Raw genomic sequence first — 27,977 nt, 5'->3', positions numbered from 1 at the left:
GTGCTGAATGTTAGGTCTTCATTTAAGTCTGTTTTGTATTAACTACAGACTAGTTTGTTCTGACTTGGGTTTCTTTGCCTTGACTTAGAATTAATCTTAGGGCTTTGTGATCTTGACTTTGGATTGTTCATCTTGCAGCTCAAACTAGCTGATAAGCCAACGACCAAAACATATTAAACCACACGATGAGCATGACAACATATCTGCCTGTCCTCACATGATTTCTTACTTCTACTTTTTGAATCTACTGCAGTGCATCTATGGCTGCCCTGGAGGGCCTCTATTTACTAAGCAGGCATATGCAGCAGTCCTCCACCATCAGCAGAACCCTGAGTTTTATGACGAGGTATTTCTCTGCTCATGTTATTCACAGTCAGAGTTTAATAGATGCAATGGCTTAATAGGGCAGCACGGTGGCATGTAATATCAAGAGGGTCCTGAGTTTGCCTCCACCATCAGAGTGCCTGGGTACTCCAGCTTCCTTCTACAGTCCAAAGACATGCAATTAGTAGGGTTTGGTTAATTGGTGTTAAAAAGTTGCCCATAGGTGTGGATGTGAGTGTGAATGATTGTCTGTCTGTATCTGCTGTCCTGTGACAAACTGGGGACCTGCCCTGTGGTAGCTGGGATAGAGTTCATTCCCCCCCACGACCCTGATATGGATAAGTGAAAGAGAGTGAATGGATGGATTAATAATAGCTACAAACTACCAGCAGAGAGTCAGATATGTTGCATGATTAAACAGTTTTTTTCTCAAACCTTTGTGTTCCTCTCATGTTGCTTGAGCAAATTTGAACTCTATGACTGCAAAGCTTCTTCGGTATTAGCAAACTATGTTTTTGTGCTCTCTCTAGATAAAGATAGAGCTGCCTACTCAATTGCATGAGAAGCATCACCTTCTCTTCACCTTCTATCATGTGAGCTGTGACAGCAACAGCAAGAAGAAAGATGTGGTGGAAACTCCAGGTGGGCCATCAGTTTAAGTCACATCCACCCTCAGTGAATACAAAGCTGTTTGTGTGTGTAGCAGTTTGATTCAGATATACAGTGATTTAATATTCAAATCTTAATCCTTATGCTGCCTCTATTCCAGTAGTGGTGCTATGTTAATGGTGCTGTTTTTTTAACCCTCAGTTGGCCAAGTGTGGCTGCCTCTACTAAAGGATGGCAGAGTTATCATGAATGAACAACAACTTCCTGTGGCTGCCAATCTACCTGCTGGGTACCTCAGCTCCCAGGATGGTGTGAACAAGGTAAAAGACAACAACAACAAAAAAACAAAAATGAACTTTTATTTTCTGTAGGTAGTATGGTGTAGACTATAGATAGGTAGTGGACTAGCTTGCCACATAATTCTTTCATAATTCTTTGAATTCAGCACCCTGTAGGTTGACAATTCTCATTTCCATCAAACAGCGTGGCATCCTTTCATCCTTTCATTTCTGCTGTCTTGTTTAATTTTATATATTTTGTTTGTATTTTCTTAAAGTTAAACATAGAGCTAATTTTAGTATCACCCAAGACAACCAAGACAGATCTGTTAAACATATCCTTATTTGACAACTAAGTGTTATGTACCTCTAGCAAGGTAAGGCCACAAATCAAGCAACATATGTAGACAGGAATGAACCTGCTGGGAAATGGTGAAAGGACAATGTGGGAAACCCAGGCTTCTATTCAGAATAATAAAGTGGTGAATTTAGCAAGTTGAAACCCAAACATCTGCAATCAGAGGTTATACAGTAACTATCCATCTTGCTTGAGATAGATATTGATTGATGTAGATTGATATATGTATTGATATATGATATATGTATACTGATAGCATGGGTGCTTGCCATGGAGGAACAATAATAATTAAGGCTTATTGTCAATTGATCTGTTAATTTTTGATAAACGTTATTATGGTATAAATCAGTATATGCAAAAAGAACATCACTGTGTTGATTTGTTGTACTGCAGTTTATACTTAGTATCCAGTGGAGTAAATAGTTGTGTACTTGTTGCAGCACTCTGGGTTGGAGATCAAATGGGTGGATGGAGGAAAACCCCTTTTCAAAGTCTCAACTCATCTTGTATCCACAGTTAACACTCAGGTGTGTACACATATAGCACATATATCCATGATATGCAGTTAATGTCAGCTGCCTACTCACAACAGTTTTATAGAATAAAAAAAATCTAAACATCTATATGACATGTTTCTATTAGGATCAGCACTTGCATAAATTTTTTCACCACTGCGAAAGCATGGAGATGTCAGAACAAGCTTCGGAGGGAGAGCTTGTTAAATACCTGAAGGTATTCAGAGCTCCATTTACTTCTAATAACCTAAGGAAAATGGAACACACACTCTTGTATAATCTTTTCATCTAACATTTAAGGGATCATGACAGGAAGAGTCCACAGTTATTGACTTTTTTCTTCTTACTTCCCTCTTAAAGAGTCTCCATGCAATGGAAGGTCACGTGATGGTAAACTTTCTGCCCACCATTCTCAACCAGCTATTCTGTGTCCTGACCAGAACCACACATGAGGATGTGGCTGTGAATGTGACCAGGCAAGACACTCACACACACACACACACACACACACACACACACACACACACACACACACACACATCCAAATACATGAAATGCCTGCCTTTCAGCAACACTTTTGAACTGTGTTTTGTTTTTGTTTCATTATCTTTGTAGGGTGATGGTTCATGTGGTAGCACAGTGCCATGAAGAGGGACTTGAGCATTACCTGAGATCGTATGTCAAGGTGCTTATTGTCTTATGAATTTTATCACAATGATGATATCCACTGTTTCAGAGTCTGACAGCCCTCGCCCCCTTCTCTGCACCCAGTTTGTGTTGAAACAAGATCCCTATTCTGTCACCAATGTAAAAACTGTTCATGAGGAGCTGGCAAAAGCCATGACAGCCATTCTCAAACCATCAACAGACTTCCTGACTAGCAACAAGCTTCTAAAGGTAATTCATCTGTCAAAAGGCAATCAGCAGAAGCTAATTAAAGGAGACTTATAGAGAAAAAGAAAGTAATATTTTTAAACGAATCCACAAATCTTTATAAAATAATTAGTTTTTCAATTTACCTGTAAAAAAAAATTAAATTAAAATTAAATTAAACAACATAAATAGGTAATACATGATAGTAGATCTACAAACATTATATTCTGTTGCTATGAGTTCTCCAAAATTCACATCTGTTACTGAAATTTGAGAAAATAAATGAATAAATTCTTGTTGACATATTTATGATGTCATTTTTTTCTAGTTCCATGCAACATTCACTTTCAAAATAATTCACACTTTGTAAATTCATCGTATTTCTTTCTTTCACTGACACTGTGTTCTGGGTTGCAGCACTCCTGGTACTTCTTTGAAGGTCTGGTGAAATCCATGGCTCATTATCTGATAGAGCACGGGAAGGTTAAGGTAGATCTGTTGCAAAAGCTTTCTTTTGTCCTTAAGCCATTTTCTTACAAACGTGACTCCTCCAAATCTTTTCCTTTTCTTCTTTTCCCATCCTGTGTCCAGGTCTCCAGGAACCAGCGCTTTTCTGCATCCTACTACCATGCAGTAGAGACTCTGGTCAATATGCTCATGCCACACATCACCCAGAAATATAAGGACAATCTTGATGCGGCTCGCAATGCCAACCGCAGCCTGGCAGTTTTCATTAAGGTTGCCACCAGCTGATTATTTTAATTTATATATTATATTTATGTAGAAATATAGAAATATATCTCAAATTTTCTTTGTTTTGAGGTTAAACATTAAAACATTTTACTACTTATTGTTTATAAAAAGACTGAAACGATAAGTCAATTCAACTCAGAAAACTAAGCTGACTTTTTTTTTTATGCGTCTTCGCTCATTATATTTGTTCCCTTTTCCACACAGCGCTGCTTCACCTTCATGAACAGAGGCTTTGTATTTAAGCAGATCAACAACTACATGAACTGCTTTGTTCCTGGAGACCCCAAGGTGAGCAGGCATATTGTCTCTAAAGATTTGATACAGGTTGTTGAAGTTAATATAAAACCATAAACTGCACATTCTCTTATGGTTCTCATAGACCTTATATGAATTCAAGTTTGAGTTCCTGCGGGAGGTCTGCAACCATGAGCACTATGTCCCTTTAAATCTGCCCATGCCTTTTTGGAAAGGGAGAATACAGAGGTTCCAGGGTAAGAAAAAACCCACAGTTTGCACTGACTTCATCTGTACATTCCATCTTTTTTTGCTCTTGCCTTGTCCTGCTAATAAATGCCTGCTACAGATCTCCAGCTGGACTACTCGCTGACTGATGACTTCTGTCGAAACCACTTCCTGGTGGGACTGCTGCTCAGGGAGGTGGGTGGTGCACTTCAGGAGTCCAGAGAGATTCGTCAGATTGCCATCCAGGTGCTCAAGGGACTGATGATCAAACACACGTTTGATGACCGCTATGCTTCCAAAGTAAGTTCTGCAGCTCTTGGCCATTATCCTTCTATTTGGCCATCTGCTGCATTTCCATAAAAGTATGTGTTAGATGTAGTTTAACCAGTGTGGTACACAATAATTTTTCAATTTGACAGCTTTAAATGATTTAACTCAAGATTTGTTGTTGCAGAGCCAGCAGGCCAGACTTGCCACTCTCTACCTCCCTCTGTTTGGCCTGCTTCAGGAAAATGTTTATAGGCTTGACATCAAAGAGTCCGCGCCTCTCGACAATTGTAATGTAAATGTAAGCCTGACACCTAGTGGTTGTAAACGGAATGGTAGCTTGCATCTGTAATGCACGCCTCAGTTCTGCAGTTTCTCTCTTTACTGTTTTTAAGTAAGTACTAGAGCACTTCACAATAGTAATTTTAGTTTCTGTCCCAGAACCCACGAGAGGACTCTCCGGTACAGACCTCCATGGTGACTCCTCAGAAACCTGGCAGCTGCATAGAGAATGCTCTCCACAAAGATGTGTTTGGGGTCATCTCTGGAACAGGTGTTTCCCTTCTTCTCTGTCTTATAAGGACATTACTGAGTAATAAAAATGTGTCAAATTTAAATAATTTCAAATAAATAAAATAAAATAAAAATTGTAAATAATTTTCTAATATTATTTAAAATGAATAAACTGTATCTTTAATCATAGTCTACTGATCTTGCACCATGATCACAAATGAAAAATGTGTTTTTGTGGTTTTGCTTTTGGTGAAAACCTTTTCTTTTACGGTCCCTTTGCAGCCTCTCCTCAAAGTTCCACTACCAACGCCAGCTCAGTTCACCATGCAGACTCCAAAGGCTCTCTGGTCTCTACCGACTCTGGGAACAGCCTGCTGGACAAGAGCAGTGACAGGACCAACTCTCTGGAAAAGGTAGGTCACCACTTGTGACATGGCAATTCCTTAGGCACATTTGTTGTTGTTTCTTCTTGATGAAATAAAGATGAGTCAGTGGCATAGAGGAATGTTAACATCACTCTTAAAAAGTCAGACTAACATTGATTGATAATAAGGGTTGATTGATAAGGAGAATAATATATTTACTGGTAGTGGAAATTCTGGCCTCATTTGAACTTTGAAAAAGATATAGTCTGCAACATAGAAAACATTTCTCAAGGTTAACCAAAACATAACTATTTGAGAACTACTCAGGTAGACTAGATTAAACCTGGACATATAATATTAAAATTGCCCCACCTCCCAGGAATATCCAGAGACAGGGAAATAAAAGAAATAAAAGCCTTGTTTCATGACACAGACTACATTACTCGGTTGGAGTCATAATAGTAACAAAGCAAAAGCAGCGTCGGTAAGATTCAAGGTCTCTTGAGATGTGTCTTTATTTTCTATTATTTTCATACCCACACCCTCCTCCCAACAGTGCTCCATCACATCCCAACTCCACCAAAAGGAGAGATCTACCAGGAGGCATTCTATCAATGTGCTCCCTCTCTTTTTTGAACCCAAACACCAAGTCCCACCTCATCTCAATCATGCAACCAAGCGGGTCACCATGGACTTCTCTCTCCTCACTGTTCCCCTGCCTGACCTAATGCAGGACAATGACAGTGATTATAACAAGCCAGCTGCAGCCCAGAGGGTGGATGCAAATCATGAGGAAAACTTAACTTTACAAGTATTCTCTTTGACATGTGTGACCCCTTCAGAGTGTTTTTCATATTACAGAGTCTTGCAAATTTGGGATTTGTAAGATTGGCTGACCTTGTTGCTTTTTCCACTTCTTTTCTTCTATACTTTTTAAACCTGGAGTTTTTGTTACTGTCTGCAGCAGTAGACAGGTTTTAAAAAAAGTATTTGGCATTTTTCATCTTTAAAGTTTGGTTTGTTTGAGTGATGGGTTATATCTCTTAAAAGGTTGATTTTTTTCAGTACTCCAAAGGTTGATAAGTAAAAGTTTTCTCTACTTTGTTCCTGTGCATCAGAATCCGTGCGCATCAGCCCTGGGCAGCACTGTGCTGCGCTCTGACAAACTGGACCAGGATGAGATCAAAAACCTATTTATGTGTTTTCTGCATATCCTCAAGAACATGTCAGAGGGTAGGACAGAGTGTATGAGTCATGATTTGTGATTTTGACACGTGCTGTGGTCTAATAATCTAATTTCATGTCATTTTATCATACTCAGAGGCTCTGTTTGCTTACTGGAGCAAAGCTGCTTCCTCAGAGCTAATGGACTTCTTCACACTGATAGAGTAAGTAGAGAAAGAACCTTTTTATTATTACATACATGTAAGAGTGACTGAACATTTTTTTAAAATATTTTTTTATAGATAACATAAACAAGATAGATTGTATTAGCAAGCCTTAGATGTCATAGTAAGCAAATTAATGAACACTGGCTTCGCTAGGTTCACTAAAAGATATTGACAAAGTGATGCCTGCCCCAGTTTGTGGACTACTGTTCTACCTTGAGTTTAGAATTTCAGTTGTTGCCATTTGGGATTTTTTCGTTTAGAGCCATAATTGGTCATGTTTGTTTGCACCAGTCTGCTGGACCAATATGGTCCTTGCCATCTGCGAGTTAGCTTGACCGTGGAGAACTTTCCTGGATTGAAGAGGGAATAAGACCATACCCAAACTCTGTCTTGTTCTTGAAAGTTATGGCTGCCATGTCTGCTTTTATCATATTCTTAAGACATTTGGTGTAACATCTTGAGTTTGCAGCCACAAATCCAAGGGTCGTTTGAAGATTCAGATACAGATGCAGCTCTCCAGGGGTCAAATGGGTACTAGAAGTAATAACTTGTGAATAATAAACCCTGTGTTTTTCCTGCAGAGTCTGCCTTTATCAGTTCAGATACATGGGGAAGAGATTCATCGCCAGGTAGAGTCAATATTGTTCTGTCTGCTGATTTCTGAATTCTTGAACTTAAACTAATTTTGCTGGCATTCCATGCAATTAGTGATTCATATATAAACAGAGACTTTTAGCGAATCCTCTGTAAATCTTTTAACTGTTGGATTTTATTTGTTCTTTGATCTTTAACATTGCTGGCAAGTTGTTTTATGGCCCCTCCCTGGGTAAGATCTTACATTCGCTGGTTGCTTAACAAAATGCATGACATTCTTTTTGCCTCTGTCAGTTTAAAACCACATTACATATTAGACATTTATTTATTTCATGTGTCCATGGTTTATTTTGTACAACCATTAACACCCTCAGTAAGTGATGCTTTAAAATAACAGTATTATACCCTTTTGTGTGTCTTTATTCTGACTTAGCTGTAAATAAGTCATTCAAGCTTGCAGTTAATAGTACTTCTCCTTTTTCCAACAGGATCCATGAGGGGGCGGGGCCTGTAGGTCCTGACAGGAAATCACTGACTCTCCCTGTGTCTCGTAACAGAGCTGGGATCCTCCACGCCCGTCTGCAGCAGCTGGGATCTCTGGAGAATGCTCACACCTTTAACAACAGTAGGCCTGTCCACCTGAAATGAATGATTAAATGGATGCTTTCCATATGTCAACAAAAAAAAACAAAACATATAAATAAAAATACCCAATAATTTAGTCTAAATCTGGTAATGTAGAAATATTTGTTAGTTCATCCGACTTAGCCACCTAGTTGCCTGGCCACAAATTACTTCGTACAGTACTGGTTCGATTTTAGCAAAACTTGCACATGGTGATCACCTAATGGCTCTTCACCTAAATTGTCAAGGTCAAGCTCAACGTCTCGTTTTTTTTTGTTTTATAGACAATAATCTATGAATTGCAATCGGTGATATGCTGGATAAGATATGTCACTAATGATCTGTTTTTTTCCATCTGTCTTCCATTTGGCAAAGGAAGAATTTGTGACCAACGTTTTTTGAGTTTAAAGGTCTTGTTTGCTAATTTGATAACTAATCTTAAGGCAATGTTTTGTGTTCTTTGTGTGTTTTCAGTCAGAGTTTTTTCCAAGTACAGATGTACATGATTCCTAAAAATCATCCCACATCTGTTTTAAATGTTTTGAACATGAGCAGAAACTACACATATATCTAAAGTATTACAGGTAACAAATGAAATGATCACTGATGGGATAATTATTCACCAAAGCAAAAGACACAGAACTGTAAGCAATTTCTATGTTGAAATAGGCCAAACAGAAAGAGGAAGTAGTTTTATTTTGTTGAATCATTAGGTAACGCTTTTATTTTTTCCTTGTTTAAAAACATTCGAAGAATGGCATATGCCGGAATGCCAGAAACAAAGTGTTTGATGTTCCAGTACTCAGGTGAAACCTACATGTGGGGTTACCAGCATATAAAAGTAAATCATTAATGAGACAGAATCAGTATGAAGGCAAAGCACACATAACAGATTTTGAGATAGCGTGATGATGCATATGAGGCTATACTTTACACAAACTACAACTGTTTTCGTAGAAAAAAACCCCCTAACCTTCAAAAAATTGATTTATTAAGAGTTAACTGGGTTACAACCAAGACTATTAAACTAAAACTTCTTACGTCATTTAATTTCAGAAATAATGACACGTCTCCTAATAAGTACTAACTGAAAATATACACATTTGTATTATTTTTATCTAGTCATTTTTAATAGCACACTTTATTTGTAATCATTTGGGCAAGAATGTACTGTATATACTTAGAGTATGTATGAAATGTTATTTTCTTCTTTCAGGTTGAATTTCAACATACTTAAGACTGTACTTAAAGTACTTTGTGTGTAGCTGGGGTGAGTTGTACTGTGCTAAAATGTGGTCATGAAGCAGATGTTGCTGTAGTTAAAGTAGGATATTATTGTTTTTATTTATTTCTTAGACCTAAATAATATTGTGTTTATCTGAATTAATGTAGCCATGCTTTCCCGAGCTCATGGCAGCAACTGATTTGTCTTTTACTGACTCCTTCGGGGAGTTGGTAATGGTGACAAAATCAACAACAGGTCTGCCAAATCGTTATTGGTCTTAGATGTAAATCAATAAACCAATCAACAGTATGCACTTTTTTATGGCTCTAATAAAACATTATCTCTGTTGGAGACGTTGCATATGTGCTTTCTGTGCAGCGTACTCCCATACGGAAGCAGATGTGAACAGCCAGTGCCTTCTAGAGGCCAACGTGTCTACAGAGGTCTGTCTCACTGTGCTGGACACACTTAGCACTTTCATCATGGGGTTCAAGGTATTAACAGAGACAGCCAACATGACGCCCTTTATTTTCTGGCTCAGCCAATAAACTCACCTTCCCTGTTTTCAGACCCAGCTGAATTCAGATCTCGGTCACAATCCCCTGATGAAGAAGGTTTTCCAGGTGCACTTGTGTTTTCTGCAGATACCTCAGTCTGAAGCCACCCTCAAACAGGTCTTCACCTCACTCAGGACTTTCATTTACAAGGTGAAATATCTGACCCCGTGTTTATTGACTTAACATGGTTGGGCTGAAGTTGGTTGTAATCCATGTGGTTGTGATTTTTTGATATCCACAAATCCACTTGAAATGACCCCACAGCTGCATTTCCATGTCCTCTAGTTCCCTTGTACCTTCTTTGATGGCCGGGCCGACATGTGTGCCTCTCTCTGCTACGAAATTCTCAAGTGCTGTAACTCCAAGCTGAGCTCCATCCGTAGTTATGCTGCCCACCTTCTCTACTTTCTTATGAAAAGCAATTTCGACTACACAGGTCGCAAATCCTTTGTACGAACACATCTGCAGGTAAGCGTTTCATTTGTGTTCGTCTAAAATTGACATTTTATGTGTTTAGTTATCTTTCCTAGTCTCTATCTACATGCAATATCTATGATGTATCTGCTAACCATGTTAATGATGTATCTCTGTATTATACAGGAAGTCTTAAATGTAAGGTTCGCTTTACTTGTTGATATTCACCCAGGTGGTAATTGCTGTCAGTAAGCTGATTGCTGACGTCATCGGCATAGGGGGTATGCGCTTCCAGCAGTCTCTCTCCATCATCAACAACTATGCCAACAGTGACAAGACCATCAAGGTGAGGAATGAGAGTTTGGTAGGCAAAATAAATTACTGGGAGAACTGTTGAATAATTTTTGTTATTTCCTGTCCCAAACTGGTTGATTAACACTTGGTCAGATCATACATGTAGCAATGCTATCTATTACTAGATTGCTAAATAGATAAATTTCAGCCTTTCTCCTGTTTTGGGGCAAACACATTTCAGTACTCACTTCTTGCTTTATGTAATCCTGAACATTCACTTTGTTGTTGTGCTTGGGCAGCACACGGCGTTTCCTTCAGATGTGAAGGACCTAACAAAACGCATCAGGACAGTGCTGATGGCCACAGAGCAAATGAAGGAGCATGAAAATGACCCGGAAATGCTGGTAGATCTCCAATACAGCTTAGCCAAGTCCTACACCAGCACCCCTGAGCTCCGTAAAACCTGGTTGGACAGTATGGCTCGCATCCACAACAAGAATGGGGATCTTTCAGAGGTATTTTACGTCACATTGAATACCTTGCCTTTTTTTTCTGCAGTAAGGCATTGTTGTGTTAGCCTCTGACTCGTGACTGTGTTTGTGCTTTTCACCTGCAGGCAGCTATGTGTTACGTGCATGTTGCTGCTTTGGTGGCTGAGTATCTCTGGAGGAAAGGTAAGTTGAGGATATAATGTAAGGTCTTCTGGCAGTTAACTATTTGAACTCCAACATTTCTTTATGATCCTCATTTACAGAAGTCATAAAATGAATCTCTGATAAACATTACAACAGTAGAGGAACATTATCCTGGAGAGATTGATTGATAAACTCAATAAAGCCTATCAAGTCTCTTGTTGTTTTCAGACGAAAGATTTATGGAGCGTAATAAAAAGCTATATGTCTTACACATATCAGAGCTGGGGATGTCTGCAATCGAAATTGTAAATTGTATACACTGCAAATTCCTCCAACTCTAAAACCATCAATAATTGTAAAAAATAAACAGTGTGAGTCATATTCCTTCGTCGTTATCCTTCAAGCTCGGGTCCTCTACCAGACACCTTGGATGTTCTTGGTCCTGTGCAGTATTTTTGCTGCCCTCTTCTTGACAGAGAACTCAAATGTTGTTCCTGGGAAGTGCTTTAGTTACCACTGGGACTACTGTTGCCTTCACCCTTCACGTCTCTCTCTCTCTCTCTTACTACACACACAAAAGCGGAAGAAACGTGGCCGATGATTAGTGAGTGTCACAACCAGGATGAAAGAACAAACAAAGGTCCACGAGTACATCAGGAAGGTACCCGCAACTGATAGTGTTCTTAGTGATTACCGCAGGCAGCAGAAGCCTGACAAAGAAGAGGAGGAAGGAGAGAGGAACAATCAGGGAAGGGCAGGCCCCTGCATGGCATGTACCACTGGCTGGCTTGTTTGTCCAGCATTTCCCACAAGATCCACTTGGACTGAGATCTTGCCAACCTCAAACCATTCCTGAACTATTTTTGCATTATGGCAGGGCACATTATCCTACATAAAGAGGCCATAGCCAACCGGGAATATTGTTTCTATGACAGGGTTGACATGTCAGTGGTGATAGTTTTATGCTTGATCAGTGTATGGTTCTACTGGACCTCTCTCAGCTAGTCCTGTTGGACTGATTGGACTTTTTGACCAACAGGACTCAGAAAGTTCGGGTCAACAACTCTCTTTCCGGTCTCCGTTCCACCTCCACTGGCTCCCCCCAGGGCTGTGTGCTTTCCCCCCTGCTCTTCATCCTCTACACTGATGACTGCAGATCCACACAGCCCAACTGTCACCTGGTTAAATATGCTGACGACACAGTTCTCCTGTCACTGCTGTCAGGCCCCTCACAGCACCACGGGCCTACTCTTCAGGAGTTTGTAGAGTGGTGTGACAGCTCCAAACTTGAATTGAACGTGAGCAAAACCAAAGAGATGGTGGTGACCTTCTCCAGTAGGCAGAGGGATCTGGCTGCTTCAGTCACCACCACCATCCACGGGAAGCCAGTGGAGGTAGGTGAAGAGTACAAATACCTGGGAACCATCTTTGACAACCTCCTGAAATTCTCTGCCAACACAGAGGAGATTCTCAGGAGGTGCCACCAACGGCTATACCTCCTTAAGAAACTCAACTCCTTTGGAGTCAGCACACCCATCATGATGACTTTCTACTATGCCTTCCTGGAAAGCATCATGACCTTCTCGATCACCTGCTGGTTCCACTCCCTCAGCCTTCAGAACAGGAACAGACTGTAGCACACTGCATCAGTGTGCTCTAAAATCATTGAACTGCCTGTCAGAACTCTGGCACAGGTTTTCAGCCAACAGGCCCTTAGACAGGCAGCCAAAATCATCAACGACCCCTCTCACATTCTTCACCCCACATCACCTCTGGGCGACGCCTCCGCTGCATTTCCTGCAGGACTGAGAGGAGGAGAGCCACCTTTGTCCCCAAAGCCACTCTGGTTTTTAACTCCAGCCGATAAGAACATTTCCCACATCCATAAACATAAACTACACTCTTCTTACACTACTGACACTTCATTCACTTTTAGTCACTTACAGTTATTTATTCACCTTTAGTCACTTTAATTTTACAACTGTGCAATTTTAAAACTGTATATACTGTATATTCTGTGTATATTCTGTGTATTTATTATTTCACTCCTATTGCCTGTTCTTATTGTTCTTATCTTCAACGTATGCTGCTCGGTTGTTTGTTAATTGCCCCTTGGGGATAAATAAAGTCTTCTGATTCTGATTCTGTGTACCTTTTTTATGCCAGGCATGTTCAGGCAGGGCTGCTCAGCTTTCCGTGTCATCACTCCGAACATTGACGAGGAAGCAGCCATGATGGAGGATGTTGGGATGCAGGATGTTCACTTCAGTGAGGTCGGACTTTGTTTTGAGCTTTTCTGAATGTCAGCCTATAGAATGTCTTTTTAAAATTATTCATTGGCTTCAGGAATATTTTTTGGCAGTAACATTACTCCCACTTCTCAGTGTCTTTTCTAAAGATAAGATAATTGTTTGAGTTCAGGAGGTGCTGATGGAGCTTTTGGAGGAGTGTGTTGATGGCCTCTGGAAGGCAGAGCGTTATGAGCTCATTGCTGATGTCTATAGGCTCATCATTCCCATTTATGAACAGTGCAGAGACTTTGAGGTGAGATGCACACTGAGCACAAAGTATAGAAGTGTGAATTGTTTTGTTCGGTTCAACTTTATTTATATAATGCCAATTCACAACAACAGTTTGTAAATAAAACCATCTGCGTGACAGTTGTTGCAATTTGTTTTTGAATTTGTCAAACAGAAACTGGCACACCTGTATGATAGACTCCACCGTGCCTATACTAAAGTGATGGAAGTAATGCATTCTGGCAAGAGGCTGCTTGGCACGTACTTCAGAGTGGCCTTTTTTGGACAGGTAAGTTTACAAAATAAAAAGTAAATAAATATGATAATAATCAAAATTTTCGGTTTAGCTTAAATTTGTTTTGATAAAAACAAATTTTATCAAACAGTTTTGATAAAAGTATGGTGTTTATCTTATTGTGTTTTGCAGTACGGTACCACATACACACATACACTCTCTGATACAGCTGAATCTTTGAATCTAAATGGAACGCTACTATTTTTTAAATTGAGATTTCTCTTCTTTTCCCTTTCCTTTTAAGGCTGCGGTAAGTAAGTAGAGCAGTCCTCCTGCATGTCAGTGCCTCTTTACATTGTTTAAGGGCTAATGTGTATTTGTAAAATTACTATCAAATATCTGTAGATTTTTAAGCTTTTGTTGCTTCATGATTTTTTTTGACCAGTAGTGGATAAAACGTGGTTACTTAATCACAAAACAATAGCTGTTGTGTGACTTTTCTATAATTTTATCTCTTTTCTGTTTCATTTGCAAAATCCAGAAACTCATCTTTTTTTTCAGTCACCCATTTCACCCATTGTGATTCTTCCCCTGAAAGTTTCCTTTGATTAATTGATGAAGCCTTTCCAACTATTACTTTTATACAAATAAACCGCAGTGTAACTGTTACGCATGTATGAATATATTACATTAAATAGATTGTATCTCTTTGACTCGGTAGTGATCAGCTAATGTTTGCTGTGTTTGATAACTTTCTGTATATAATTACAATCACTTAAAGTGGACCTATGGCTCTTATACACACACACACATACATAAAACACCCAGCACGCCCCTACGGGCGGTTTATCCTTCAAGCTCGGGTCCTCTACCAGAGGCCTGGGAGCTTGAGGGTCCTGCGCAGTATCTTAGCTGTTCCCAGGACTGCGCTCTTCTGGACAGAGATCTCCGATGTTGTTCCCGGGATCTGCTGGAGCCACTCGCCTAGCTTGGGAGTCACCGCACCTAGTGCTCCGATTACCACGGGGACCACCGTTACCTTCACCCTCCACATCCTCTCGAGCTCTTCTCTGAGCCCTTGGTATTTCTCCAGCTTCTCGTGTTCCTTCTTCCTGATATTGCTGTCATTTGGAACCGCTACATCGATCACTACGGCCGTCTTCTTCTGTTTGTCTACCACCACTATGTCCGGTTGGTTAGCCACCACCATTTTGTCCGTCTGCATCTGGAAGTCCCACAGGATCTTAGCTCGGTCATTCTCCATCACCCTTGGGGGCATCTCCCATTTTGACCTTGGGACTTCCAGGTTATACTCGGCACAGATGTTCCTGTACACTATGCCGGCCACTTGGTTATGGCGCTCCATGTATGCCTTGCCTGCTAGCATCTTGCACCCTGCTGTTATGTGCTGGATTGTCTCAGGGGCATCTTTACACAGCCTGCACCTGGGGTCTTGCCTGGTGTGATAGACCCCAGCCTCTATGGATCTTGTACTCAGAGCTTGTTCTTGTGCTGCCATGATTAGTGCCTCTGTGCTGTCTTTCAGTCCAGCTTTGTCCAGCCACTGGTAGGATTTCTGGATATCAGCCACCTCCTCTATCTGCCGGTGGTACATACCGTGCAGGGGCCTGTCCTTCCATGATGGTTCCTCGCCTTCCTCCTCTTTCTTGGGTTTCTGCTGCCTGAGGTATTCACTGAGCACGCTGTCAGTTGGGGCCATCTTCGTGATGTATTCATGGATGTTTCTTGTCTCATCCTGGACTGTGGTGCTGACACTCACCAGTCCCCGGCCCCCTTCCTTCCGCTTAGCGTACAGCCTCAGGGTGCTGGACTTGGGGTGAAACCCTCCATGCATGGTAAGGAGCTTTCTTGTCTTTATGTCAGTGGCTTCTATCTCCTCCTTTGGCCAGCCTATTACCCCAGCAGGGTACCTGATCACGGGCAGGGCGTAGGTGTTGATGGCCCAGATCTTGTTCTTACCGTTCAGCTGACTCCTCAGGACTTGCCTGACCCTCTGCAGGTACTTGGTGGTTGCAGCTTTCCTAGCGGCCTCTTCATGGTTCCCATTCGCTTGCGGGATGCCCAGGTACTTGTAACTGTCCTCTATGTCTGCAATGTTGCCTTCTGGTAGTTCAATTCCCTCAGTTCTGACTACCTTCCCTCTCTTTGTTACCATCCGACTACACTTCTCCAGTCCGAATGACATTCCAATGTCATTGCTGTATAGCCTGGTAGTGTGTATCAGTGAATCGATGTCTCGTTCACTCTTGGCATACAGCTTGATGTCATCCATGTACAGGAGGTGGCTGACAACCGCTCCGTTCCGTAGTCGGTATCCGTAGCCAGTCTTGTTAATGATCTCACTGAGGGGGTTAAGGCCTATGCAGAACAGCAGTGGGGACAGAGCATCTCCTTGGTAGATCCCGCACTTGATGGTGACTTGTGCTATGGGCTTGGAGTTGGCCTCTAGTGTTGTACGCCACATCCCCATTGAGTTCCTGATGAAGGCTCTTAGGGTTCTGTTGATCTTATATAGTTCTAGGCATTCCAGTATCCAGCTGTGGGGCATTGAGTCATAGGCCTTCTTGTAATCAGGTTGGTCAGTCTGGTCTTGCAGTCTCGGCTGACTGTTCTGTCTACCAGTAGCTGGTGTTTTGCGCCTCTGGTATTCTTGCCAATCCCTTTCTGTGCCCCGCTCATGTATTGACCCATGTGCCTGTTCATCTTAGCCGATATGATGCCTGACAGGAGCTTCCATGTAGTACTGAGGCAGGTTATTGGTCGGTAGTTGGATGGGACCGGTTCCTTCTTGGGGTCCTTGGGGATCAGGACCGTCCGACCTTCGGTTAGCCATTCCGGGTGTCTCTCGTTAACTAGCAGCTGGTTCATTTGTGCTGCCAGACGTTCGTGGAGTGCAGTCAGCTTCTTCAGCCAGTAGGCGTGAACCATGTCGGGCCCTGGTGCTGTCCAACTCTTCATACTGGAGACCCTTTCTTGGATATCTGCCACTGTGATGGTTACTGGACCCTGTTCAGGGAGGTTGCTGTGGTCTGCCCTCAGATCCACTAGCCACTGAGCATTGCCGTTATGGGTTGCGTCCTTCTCCCATATGCTCTTCCAGTATTGCTCCGTCTCCAGCCTTGGTGGTGCTGTTCTCTTATTGTTCCCTTGCCACTGAGAGTACACCTTTGCTGGTTCTGTGGAGAACAGCTGGTTTATTCTCCTGCCTTCTATCTCTCTGGTGTACCTCCTCAAGCAGCTGGCCAAGGCTGTGAGTCTTTGCTTGGCAGTTTCCAAGGCCTCAGGTATGGACAGCTTGCTGTATTTCTTATGCACCTTCTTTGTCGCGCCTTTCTGCAACTCCGTTAGTTGGCTAACCTCCCTTCGTGCTACTTTGATCTTGCCCTCTAGCCTCCTTCTCCATGGAGGGTACTGCCCCTTGTGGCTGTTCAACTTGTAGCCAAGCATCTCACTGATCACTGCTGCCGTAGTGTAGATCAGCTTGTTAGTGTCAGTAATCGTGGTTGTAGGTATCGTCCGTAGTGCTGCATTAACATCATCTAGCAGACCTTCTGAGGGTACTTCACGTAATCTTGGTAACCGGCTACGGGGGATCCAGGTTTCAAGCTTGGCCATTATCCTATATATATATATATATATATATATATATATATATATATATATATATATATATGTATATATGTATATGTAGATATGTGTATATATATATGTATATATATATATGTATATGTATGTGTGTATATATATATGTATATGTATATGTATATATATATATATTAGAGATGGACCGATCCGATATTACGTATGACTGACCTAAATGACTGGATCGGATATCGGTGAGAAATAAAAAATGTAATCCGATCCATTAAATATCAAAAAAGCAGCTCACAAAACTTGCGACATGGCATAACTCGGCTCATAACCGTAGCACGTTGCAGCAGTATGGGTCATGTGATAGAGCGGCTGTGTGTATTTGTAGCCTCGCTACCAAACCAGCATTTAATCTCCGAGGAAGTTATCCCAGAGAGAAGTAAAGCAAGTGTGCAAGTTCATCTCTGAATGTTTGTAAAGCATTCCCGCATTAAGCTTAACAACCAATATATGGAGCGACTGCCTCTCTCTCTCCCTCTCCTGCCGCTACTTCAATCGTGAAACTGCTTAATGATCAGCTGATCGGCTTTTCTGTCGCTAGTCCGTCTCTCTTCTTTGTTTTTGGCCCACTTTGCACCAGAAAGAGGAAACCAGCGGTGGAACAACAGCAGCACCTTTAAGCTTGATAAGCTGTTGTTAGAATTTATTTAATATTACTTTCTACACCAGGATCCTTTTCTACGTAGCTGACGGCTGGTAACTGTGCAGGGGCGGATCTAGCAAAGTGCAGCCAGGGGGGCCGATAGGGCATGAACAGGGAAAAGGGGGCACAAAGACATACTTTTCTTTCTTATTCTCATTTAAAATGTCTAGCTTTTAATAAATAATTATCTGAATCTTACACCCAAAGTTTTAATCTGATGTAAAATGTATAGAAGTCCATTACTGTATATAGTAACTGTTAAGTCTAATATACCCTAGTAAGCTATAGTACTTTTCCTTTGGGAAGGTACCATCTGTGCAGTCTGCAATTCTGTTGAAGAAAGATGTTGAATCTATTTAATTATTCTTGAAAAATAATTTATTTCTGTGCATTTTTTTTTCGCCCTGCATCAAATTAAAGTTGATTACATCGATTAAGCATCATGAGGTGGAGGGTGGGGGGTGGTTCCCTATTTTTTTTTTGCTGGGAATTTGCAACCCTATTAGTTAGGTTGCTTAATATTTCTGCTAAGTACTCTTTAAAATACCAGAATAGGGAGGATGGAGTAGGTTTAAGTTTATTAGATTGATCAGTGTTGCTGAACTATGAAATATTTTGGGCGCAGTGTATTTTTTACATACAGGTATAACAGAATAGCTTTAGTGTTGTTGTTTATTTAAACTTGAGTATGAACTTATACAAAATGCAGCAAGATATTAAAAAAACAGTTTTATTGATTAAAAAAACACACTATATCGGATTCATATCGGTATCGGCAGATATCCAAATTTATGATATCGGTATCGGACATAAAAAAGTGGTATCGTGCCATCTCTAACATAGACATATATATATATATATATATATATATATATATATATATATATATATACATATATATATATATATATATATATATAATGTGTGTGTGTGTGTGTGTGTGTGTGTGTATGGCCGCCCCTCCCTAAGGCTGGTTCTGCTGGAGGTTTCTTCCTGTTAAAAGGGCGTTTTTCCTTTCCACTGTCGCCAAAGTGCTTGCTCATAGGGGGTCATATGATTGTTTGGTTTTTCTCTGTTTGTATTATTGTAGGGTCTACTTTACAATACAAAGCGCCTTGAGGTGACTGTTGCTGTGATTTCGCGGTGTATAAATAAAATTGAATTGAATTGGTGTGGCTCAGGTGGTGGACAGGTCGTCTACCAACTGGAAGCTTGGTGGATCAATCTCTGGCGTTGGTTACAATCCTGAGTTTCTCCCAATGTGTCCATTGGCACGTCATTTAGCATGATAATGCTAAACAGTGTTTATGCATACATAAAGTGCTGTATGAATGTTTGTGTCACTGGCTTTGAGTGCTCAATTTGAGTATGTCATTGTTAACACCTTTAAACAAATACGGACACTGCTTCATACATCTTGTTATTGAAAGAATAAATCCACCATCAAGTCATACAATAAGCAGACAGTGCAATACTAACAATGTGGAGCTGGAAATGAGCACAATAGGTCCACTTTAGTGCACAGATGTTTTCTTTAACCATCTTATTTCAGTTTTGATCTTTCCGTTTTGCAGGGCTTCTTTGAGGATGAGGATGGAAAAGAATACATCTACAAGGAGCCAAAGTTCACTCCACTGTCTGAAATTTCCCAGAGGCTCCTGAAGCTATACTCTGACAAATTTGGCCAAGAAAATGTCAAGATTATTCAGGACTCTGGCAAGGTGTGATCACATTTTTGTATGTTTGGATGACAGTAAATAGTAGACCTTAGCAACTGTGCAATAATCTTGAGAAAACGTTATTCTAGGTTTGACGTACAGATTACATTCAGAGAATTCACAATGAATATATGAAGTTTTTTAAATGTGTTTTTGAATTTTTGGCTTCACATAGGAGACAAACCTCATTCTCCTGCATGAATACATTTTCACCTATTCACCCACTACAATGTATTTTGTTGCTGTTTATGCTATATCTCCTGGTAACCTAAGCCCCAAAGGCAAAGTTTTCCTCGCTGTGAATGTTTGTATTCAAAACCCATAACTATGACAACTGTTGATGAGCCTCAATCTGATTTTGGGTCACATACCACATGCCGAGGGTTACTTTTGAAGTGCTGAAATGACTAGACCCATCTTGCTTAAGAATTATATGAATTCTTGCTTAAGAATTATATGAATTCTAAAAAGAAATCTCAATTTTTAAAGGTTACCCTTTTGATTTATTTTCAGCTTGCACTAATTTGACCTGTGAATGTTATTGTTTTGCCAGTGTAACCTGTAACCTCAGAAAAAAATGAAGTTCTGTAGCTGCAAATACCTTTGTTAAAATGTTAACAAAGCCAGTTGGGAAGAGATCAAATTTAATATATACCTTTTATATGTCAGCTGCTATTCGGGAATACCGTTACTGGTTGGTTAACAGGCTAATTTCTTTCCATGTAAGCTTATATAGCTCTTATGGATTAAACACAAAAAAATATGTTGAAAAACTTCTTCTGCATCCACAGGTGAATCCGAAAGATCTGGACTCAAAGTACGCCTATATCCAGGTAACTCACGTCATGCCCTACCTCGACGAAAAGGAGCTTGAGGACAGGAGGACAGACTTTGAGAAGAGTCACAACATCTGGCGCTTTGTGTTTGAAACACCATTCACAATGTCGGGCAAAAAGCAGGGCGGGGTGGAAGAGCAATGTAAACGGCGGATTGTTCTCACCAGTATGTCATATAATCATAGAAACTATTTGTAAATTCAATTCAATTCAATTCAATTTTATTTATATAGCGCCAAATCACAACAAAAGTCGCCTCAAGGTGCTTCATAGGTACAAAGAAAAACCCAACAATCATATGACCCCCCTATGAGCAAGCACTTTGGTGACAGTGGGAAGGAAAAACTCCCTTTTAACAGGAAGAAACCTCCGGCAGAACCAGGCTCAGGGAGGGGCGGCCATCTGCTGCGACCGGTTGGGGTGAGAGAAGGAAAACAGGATGAAAGACATGCTGTGGAAGAGAGACAGAGGTTAATAACAGATATGATTCAATGCAGAGAGGTCTATTAACACATAGTGAGTGAGAAAGGTGACTGGAAAGGAAAAACTCGATGCATCATGGGAATCCCCGGGAGCCTACGTCTATTGCAGCATAACTAAGGGAGGATTCAGGGTCACCTGGTCCAGCCCTAACTATATGCTTTAGCAAAAAGAAAACTTTGAAGCCTAATCTTAAAAGTAGAGACAGTGTCTGTCTCCCGAATCCAAACTGGAAGCTGGTTCCACAGAAGAGGGGCCTGAAAACTGAAGGCTCTGCCTCCCATTCTACTTTTAAATACTCTAGGAACAACAAGTAAGCCTGCAGTGCGAGAGCGAAGTGCTCTAATGGGGTGATATGGTACTACAAGGTCATTAAGATAAGATGGGGCCTGATTATTTAAGACCTTGTATGTGAGGAGCAGGATTTTGAATTCAATTCTGGATTTAACAAGAAGGCAATGAAGAGAAGCCAAAACAGGAGAAATATGCTCTCTCTTTCTAGTCCCTGTCAGTACTCTTGCTGCAGCATTTTGGATTAACTGAAGGCTTTTCAGCGAGTTTTTAGGACATCCTGATAATAATGAATTACAGTAGTCCAGCCTGGAAGTAATAAATGCATGAACTAGTTTTTCAGCGTCACTAAGAGACAGGCTATTTCTAACTTTAGAGATGTTGCGCAAATGGAAGAAAGCAGTCTTACATATTTGTTTAATATGTGCGTTGAAGGACATGTCCTGGTCAAAAATGACTCCAAGGTTCCTCACAGTGTTACTGGAGGCCAAGGTAATGCCATCCAGAGTAAGAATCTGGTTAGATACCATATTTCTAAGATTTTCAGGGCCGAGTACAATAACCTCAGTTTTATCTGAATTAAGAAGCAGAAAGTTAGCGGCCATCCAGGTCTTTATGTCTTTAAGACATTCCTGCAGTTTAACTAATTGGTGTGTGTTACCTGGCTTCATGGATAGATAGAGCTGCGTGTCATCTGCATAGCAGTGAAAATTTATGCTATGTCTTCTAATGATGCTGCGTAGGGGAAGCATGTATAATGTAAACAGAATTGGTCCTAGCACCGAACCCTGTGGAACACCATAATTGACGTTAGTGTGTGAAGAGGACTCTCCATTTACATGTACAAATTGGAGTCTATTAGATAGATATGATACAAACCACTGCAGTACAGTGCCTGTAATACCTACAGCATGTTCTAATTGCTCTAATAGGATATTATGGTCAACAGTATCGAATGCTGCACTAAGGTCTAGCAGGACAAGCACAGAGATGAGTCCACTGTCAGAGGCCATAAGAAGATCATTTGTAACCTTCACTAAAGCTGTTTCTGTGCTGTGATGAGCTCTGAAACCTGACTGAAACCCTTCAAATAAGTCATTCCTCTGCAGATGATCTGTTAGCTGTTTGGCAACTACTCTTTCAAGGATTTTTGATATGAAAGGAAGGTTGGAGATTGGCCTATAATTAGCTAAGACTGCTGGGTCTAGAGATGGCTTTTTGAGTAAAGGTTTAACTACAGCCACCTTGAAGGCCTGTGGTACATAGCCGATTATTAGAGATAGGTTGATCATATTTAAGATCGAAGATTTAATTAATGGCAGGACTTCTTTGAGCAGTTTTGTAGGAATGGGGTCTAAAAGACACGTTGATGGTTTGGAGGAAGTAATTATTGAAGTTAACTCAGAAAGATCAATTGGAGAAAAAGAGTCTAACTTAACATCAATGGTACTAAAAGTAGCTGTAGATGATATTACATCTGTGGGATGATTATTGGTAATTTTTTCTCTAATGATGAGAATTTTATTTGTGAAGAAGTTCATGAAGTCATTACTAGTTAACATTAAAGGGATGGTTGGCTCAAAAGAGCTCTGACTTTTTGTCAGCCTGGCTACAGTGCTAATTCTAGAGTAGATTAACCAAAGTCTAAATATATCTTGCTGATTGTCAGCTGTTATTGTTGATTACAATCGCCAGTGTCTCACTCTAGTACAAATCACCTAAAAAATTATGCAGATGAATTTAGGTCTGGTTCATTAGTGTACCAGTAAGCTCAGCTCTTACTGTGCCTTATTAATAATTATGCTAACCGACTTGGCTATAGCGGAGACTCCGCCGTGGCCGTTTACAGGTACAGTGGATTGTTTAATATCCTGGTTACCAGCATTACTGCAGAATATACTGTTTCTGTGTTCAAAGGACACTTGTATGTTGCTGCTAACAACAGATATTTTTTCTCTTCCAATCCTGTGTTCACTCAGCCACCCACTGTTTCCCATACGTAAAGAAGCGTATAGCAGTCATGTACCAACACCAGACTGACCTGAGCCCCATAGAGGTGGCCATAGATGAGATGAGTGCCAAGGTGAATGAGTTGCGACAGCTGTGCTCAGCCTCTGAAGTGGACATGATACGCCTGCAGCTCAAGCTCCAAGGCAGCATCAGTGTTCAGGTACAGTCAAAATCACAAGGTTATAATCATTTTTACTTCATCATTAATTATTTTATTCCTTTAATCTAGAATTAGCAGTCTTTGATTTTTATTTTCCAGGTAAATGCTGGTCCTCTTGCTTATGCCAGAGCCTTCCTAGACAGTAGCAGTGCAAAGAAATATCCAGACAACAAAGTCAAACAGCTCAAAGAGGTCTTCAGGTACTGACAGAAAACCTTCTTCCCACACACTATAACATGCCCAATATTACTATGATTACATTGTGCCTTAGTGAGCTTGGCTACAGAGGTTGGATGCTTGTCTTTCTGTATTGCATATTACTATTTGGCGCTTGTTGCTTTGCTTTGAGTTTTTTCATGCCTCTCTTTTCAGGCAGTTTGTAGACGCCTGCGGTCAGGCGCTTGGCGTTAACGAGCGGCTAATTAAAGAAGACCAGCAAGAGTATCATGATGAGATGAAGGCCAACTACAGGAATCTGACGAGGGAGCTGTCGAACATCATGCACGAACAGGTAGAAATACTGAAGAATGATGAATGATCACAACATGTGATGGCTCTGAGATACCTCATAACTGTTAAATATTTTATTTATCAAGTTTTGTTTCGTGTGAAGAATCAAGTTGCACCTGGTCTGTCTGATTTTACTTGTATTCACATCTGCATGCTTCATCTACACTTATCTACACATATATTTTGTTATGAGGGTGTTTGTCATTGTGTAATTTTATATTTAATTGCATGACAAAAAGTGCTGTCCTGTGCTGCAGTTCAACCATTACTAACCATGTTTCCTATCCCCTTCTTTATTTATGCTGTCCTGAGCAGCTTGGATGGTAATAATGATTTTATCATTGAATAAAGTAACTATTTACACTGTAAAAGATTTACAGACAGCAACTGACTAACAGCTTCATGGACATAGTATTTGCACCCAATTCTGCCTTCCCAAAGATGAACTGTAATGGCCTCTTTGTGTGTAGCCTGATAATTATGATTGTCCATGGATTAAGGAAAATGTTTATAGACCATTCCTCACTAATTCCATCCCCCACCTCCTTTTAAACATAAAACAAACCAATCAGTATATTTTAAGCTTCCCAACTGTCCATTTCTTCCAGATAAACACAGTGGACGATGGTCCAAGGAGCAATCTGTCTGCCTCTATGGGTATCTTCAACACCATCACTGGTACACCAACCAGTTCCAACCTACAGTACATGGCTCGACCACCATATTCTGACAGAGATGTTTGACATCAGAATTGCTGCTCCATCACTACTAATGACTGTTCAAACTATCTGAAGGATCAGCTGAAAACCTTCAAAGAATCTAACACTACCTAAAAACATAATGTGTTACCGTTTTTCCTCCTTTTTTTATCCGATTTCAAAATTTTCCAGGTCATAACCTGGAAAATCAATTCAATGTTATTCTGTTTTATTTATATAGCGCCAAATCACTACAAGGTGCTTTATATTGTAAAGCAAAGACCATACAATAATACAGAGGAAAAAACCCAACCCCATTGAGCAAGCACTTGGTGACAGTGGGAAGGAAAAACCTCTGACAGAACCAAGCTCAGGGAGGGGCACCCACCTGCCGCGACAAGTGAAGTGAAGTCACGTGTGCTCCCCATTATTCTTGTTTCCTATGGAGACTCCATTCAATACAAATGGTTTTCAAACCTTTACAACAACTGTAATATCATCATCTGTCTACATTTTCATATGTTGTTTATTCTGTTCTGTATTCTAAGAGGGTTGAACCATGTGTAACTTAACAAGCATGTATTAGTACTTCAGTTTACAATATGGTCTTATCTTGTTCTTCTGTCCAGAGCCCAACCCAAAGGATACTATCATGGGGTTAACACTACAGACAAGGAAGTTTAGTGTTTTTGTATTTGACTACTTGATCTGTTTTTAACTCTGGGGATCTCATTCACATAGTGTGTTTGTAAAAGAGTGCTTTAAGACAGTGAGACATCAGTGCCACTGTAACCATTCATACATTCCTATGGCGCACAGTGTTCTTTCTTCATTTTTTTCCTCCTGTCTAGCTACAGCAGAAGCTTTTTTTTTTTGTAAAGTGCAGAAGCATCAGAGATTATCTTTGATCTTTTCAAAGAATTAGTCACTCTATTTTAGGCCATTGGGCATTTATAGAAACTTAACAGACTGTCAGTCTGCCCCAGGGCAGCTGTAGTTACAACTGTAGCTTGCCTCCACCAGTGTGTGAATGTGAGAGTGAATGAATAGTGGAATTGTAAAGCGCTTTGAGGGTCTCGAAAAGCGCTATATAAATGCAATCCATTATTATTCATTATTATTACTATTTAAAGCCAGATGAACCAAAATGTTTTAACCTATTTTCTGTAACAACATTATGTGCAATATTTTTTTTACAGTTACCAAGGCTACCCCCTCTTGCCAAAGACATGAGAACAAAAGACAATGCAATGCAAGCAAAGAGTGTAACAATTTGTAATCTACCCCTTTGTTTCTTTGTCATGACGCCTTTTATTACCTGTGAATTCAAATTTAAAAAGAAACACAAGACTTTTACTAGATCATGATTCATCCATTCATTCATATGTTTAAGACAAATAAATAAAACACGTAATAATAATAATGCCTACTTCCTTGTTTTGCCTTTGTTTTTTTATTGTATGAGAAACAGGTCAGTGCTGAAATACCATACTCCTGTATCTGCAGCATATCAAATTTCATCAAAGTTTACAGCTGCTAAGAAAATAATTACCTAAATAATTCCATCTGTATCTGATGTGAGCATGACTTAGCACCAGTGTTGCTGGAACTCTTTTGCTGTCTGATTGCAAAGGTCACATCTGAGATATTTGCCAACAAGATGTTAAGGCCATCACAACCTGCTTTGTCCTATCATGACTATTATTGCACCTGAAATGGGAAGACCTCATACTTGACATAAATGTTTGCTTGCTGATTCAAATTTAAAGGTTTGCAAAGTGAAGAAACTAAGTTTTTTTATGTTCCTTTTTAAAGGACAGATGGGTTCAGGTGCCAAAACATCTTAGCACCCTCTAAGGCACCTCTATGGTTTCATATAAAAAGTTGTCTCTTATTTGTGAAGTAGTCACTATAAAGTATGTCAGTAAAGTATATCTAAGAATTGAGGGAAAGTGCTTTTGTCAAACACAGAAAATGAGTGAGACCCAATCCAAGACTTTATGTTGTATAACATCATACTTAGAATCTCAACTTTATTGATATTGCACATTGATCAGTAAAAAGCATAGATGAGTACGTTAATATTAGGTCAGTTTTCCTTTTATTAACCTCCAATAAACAAGATGATTTAGGACATTTAATTATTAATAATTGTGTTAAGTATTAGCTTTTAAAAGCAGTATTAATGCTCTTTCTCCCTCTGTTTGTGTATGTGTGTGTTTTAGCCAAACATGTAACTGTAAGCTAGCTAGCTACAGCTAGCTAGGTTTTCAGTTAGCTAGCTAGCTGTAGGTAACTATAACTTTAGAAATTTACATAGTGTGAATTTCTAAAAAGAATTAGGAAACTATTGTAGCTAGTTTATCTTGTCAGTTAAAGAGCTACATACATCTCACATAAAGCTTTCCTATATGCAATATACAGAATAAATCAGACAGTATGCTATACAGCAACACTGTCTATAGCCAACAGCAACATTTTATTGTATTCGCTTGTTACGGCTTTGTAAATGGCCTCGCTAGAAGTCTGACTAGCTATCCAAACAGCTAAACATGAACCCAGGAACTCCAGACAATAGATGAGATCTTATGAAGTTTACTGGTTCTTTCATTTTGTGAAACTGTAACAATAAAGCATATGTGGAAATGTACATTACTCATCTGTACTGTTAACAACAACATACAGCCTTAAACCAATGACCTAACAATGCATTTGAGAAGCTAGCATGACGATTAGCACCGCTAATTAGCATATGAACTGGCGATCTCATTTACATATGAATAGCACATTGAAAACTTGTTAAGTGTGATCCATCACACATAAAGACAACACTTGGAGTGTCTCGTTGCTTCTTACCATTAAATACTTACAGACAATGCTTTAACAAACACCCAAAAGAAGGACATGAATGTGGTGCGGCCATCTTGAAACAGCATAGCAAGAAAACATCCACTTCCTGTTTAACTCTTCTTCTACTGTCATAAAATATCAACTTAAAGGGGCCACAGGGTGGCACATTTTACTAACATCTGAAACATGGAATTAATTAAGCAGTAACATAACAGGCTTGCTAGTTTGTTTTTTTAAAAGTCAGATATTATCATAGTCATAGTCAGCCAGAGGTGAGAGGGTAACAAGTGACCCAGCTAAGCCT

At 40.1% G+C, this 27,977-nt stretch overlaps 1 protein-coding gene and 1 long non-coding RNA gene across 7 annotated transcripts; one reads left to right on the top strand and one right to left on the bottom strand.

Moving 5' to 3' along the window:
- LOC100706347 (dedicator of cytokinesis protein 9) lies at positions 1–26,243 on the top strand. 6 transcript variants are annotated; one of them, XM_025902808.1, is made up of 37 exons: positions 8–346; positions 855–966; positions 1,135–1,253; positions 2,010–2,096; positions 2,212–2,301; positions 2,445–2,560; positions 2,700–2,769; positions 2,856–2,981; positions 3,375–3,446; positions 3,549–3,695; positions 3,915–3,998; positions 4,090–4,201; positions 4,294–4,472; positions 4,627–4,740; positions 4,881–4,992; positions 5,235–5,365; positions 6,436–6,550; positions 6,639–6,705; positions 7,290–7,337; positions 7,791–7,927; positions 9,530–9,645; positions 9,721–9,858; positions 9,994–10,176; positions 10,355–10,468; positions 10,716–10,931; positions 11,033–11,090; positions 13,218–13,324; positions 13,473–13,595; positions 13,746–13,859; positions 14,110–14,115; positions 19,695–19,841; positions 20,630–20,840; positions 23,425–23,615; positions 23,715–23,815; positions 23,988–24,126; positions 24,441–24,448; positions 24,734–24,871. In XM_025902808.1, coding segments are annotated over exons 1-37 (4,140 nt in total). In that variant the 5' UTR covers positions 8–217; the 3' UTR covers positions 24,735–24,871. The 6 variants fall into 6 exon arrangements, with proteins under 6 accessions (XP_025758595.1, XP_025758593.1, XP_019207596.1 ...); XM_019352051.2 differs by lacking the exon at positions 24,441–24,448 and having other exon boundaries at positions 11–346; positions 24,734–26,243; XM_019352053.2 differs by lacking the exon at positions 24,441–24,448 and having other exon boundaries at positions 12–346; positions 7,860–7,927; positions 24,734–26,243.
- LOC112843797 (uncharacterized) lies at positions 25,934–27,977 on the bottom strand. Its single transcript, XR_003216309.1, has 2 exons — positions 27,694–27,977; positions 25,934–27,443 (listed from the first exon to the last, which is right to left on the bottom strand). It is a non-coding gene; the product is annotated as an uncharacterized LOC112843797 (long non-coding RNA).

Source organism: Oreochromis niloticus, linkage group LG23 (genome assembly GCF_001858045.2).
Source record: "Oreochromis niloticus isolate F11D_XX linkage group LG23, O_niloticus_UMD_NMBU, whole genome shotgun sequence".
Taxonomy (NCBI): domain Eukaryota; kingdom Metazoa; phylum Chordata; class Actinopteri; order Cichliformes; family Cichlidae; genus Oreochromis; species Oreochromis niloticus.
This window is presented reverse-complemented; position numbering and strand designations above follow the sequence as displayed.

Bases quoted from the DNA above. Each gene is read 5' to 3' on its own strand.
- LOC100706347 (XM_019352051.2), top strand. From the start codon at position 218: ATGATTTCTTACTTCTACTTTTTGAATCTACTGCAGTGCATCTATGGC. The intron at 4,473-4,626 runs GTAAGTTCTGCA...TTGTTGTTGCAG, and splicing joins ATGACCGCTATGCTTCCAAA to AGCCAGCAGGCCAGACTTGC. The intron at 23,816-23,987 runs GTACTGACAGAA...CTCTCTTTTCAG, and splicing joins CAGCTCAAAGAGGTCTTCAG to GCAGTTTGTAGACGCCTGCG.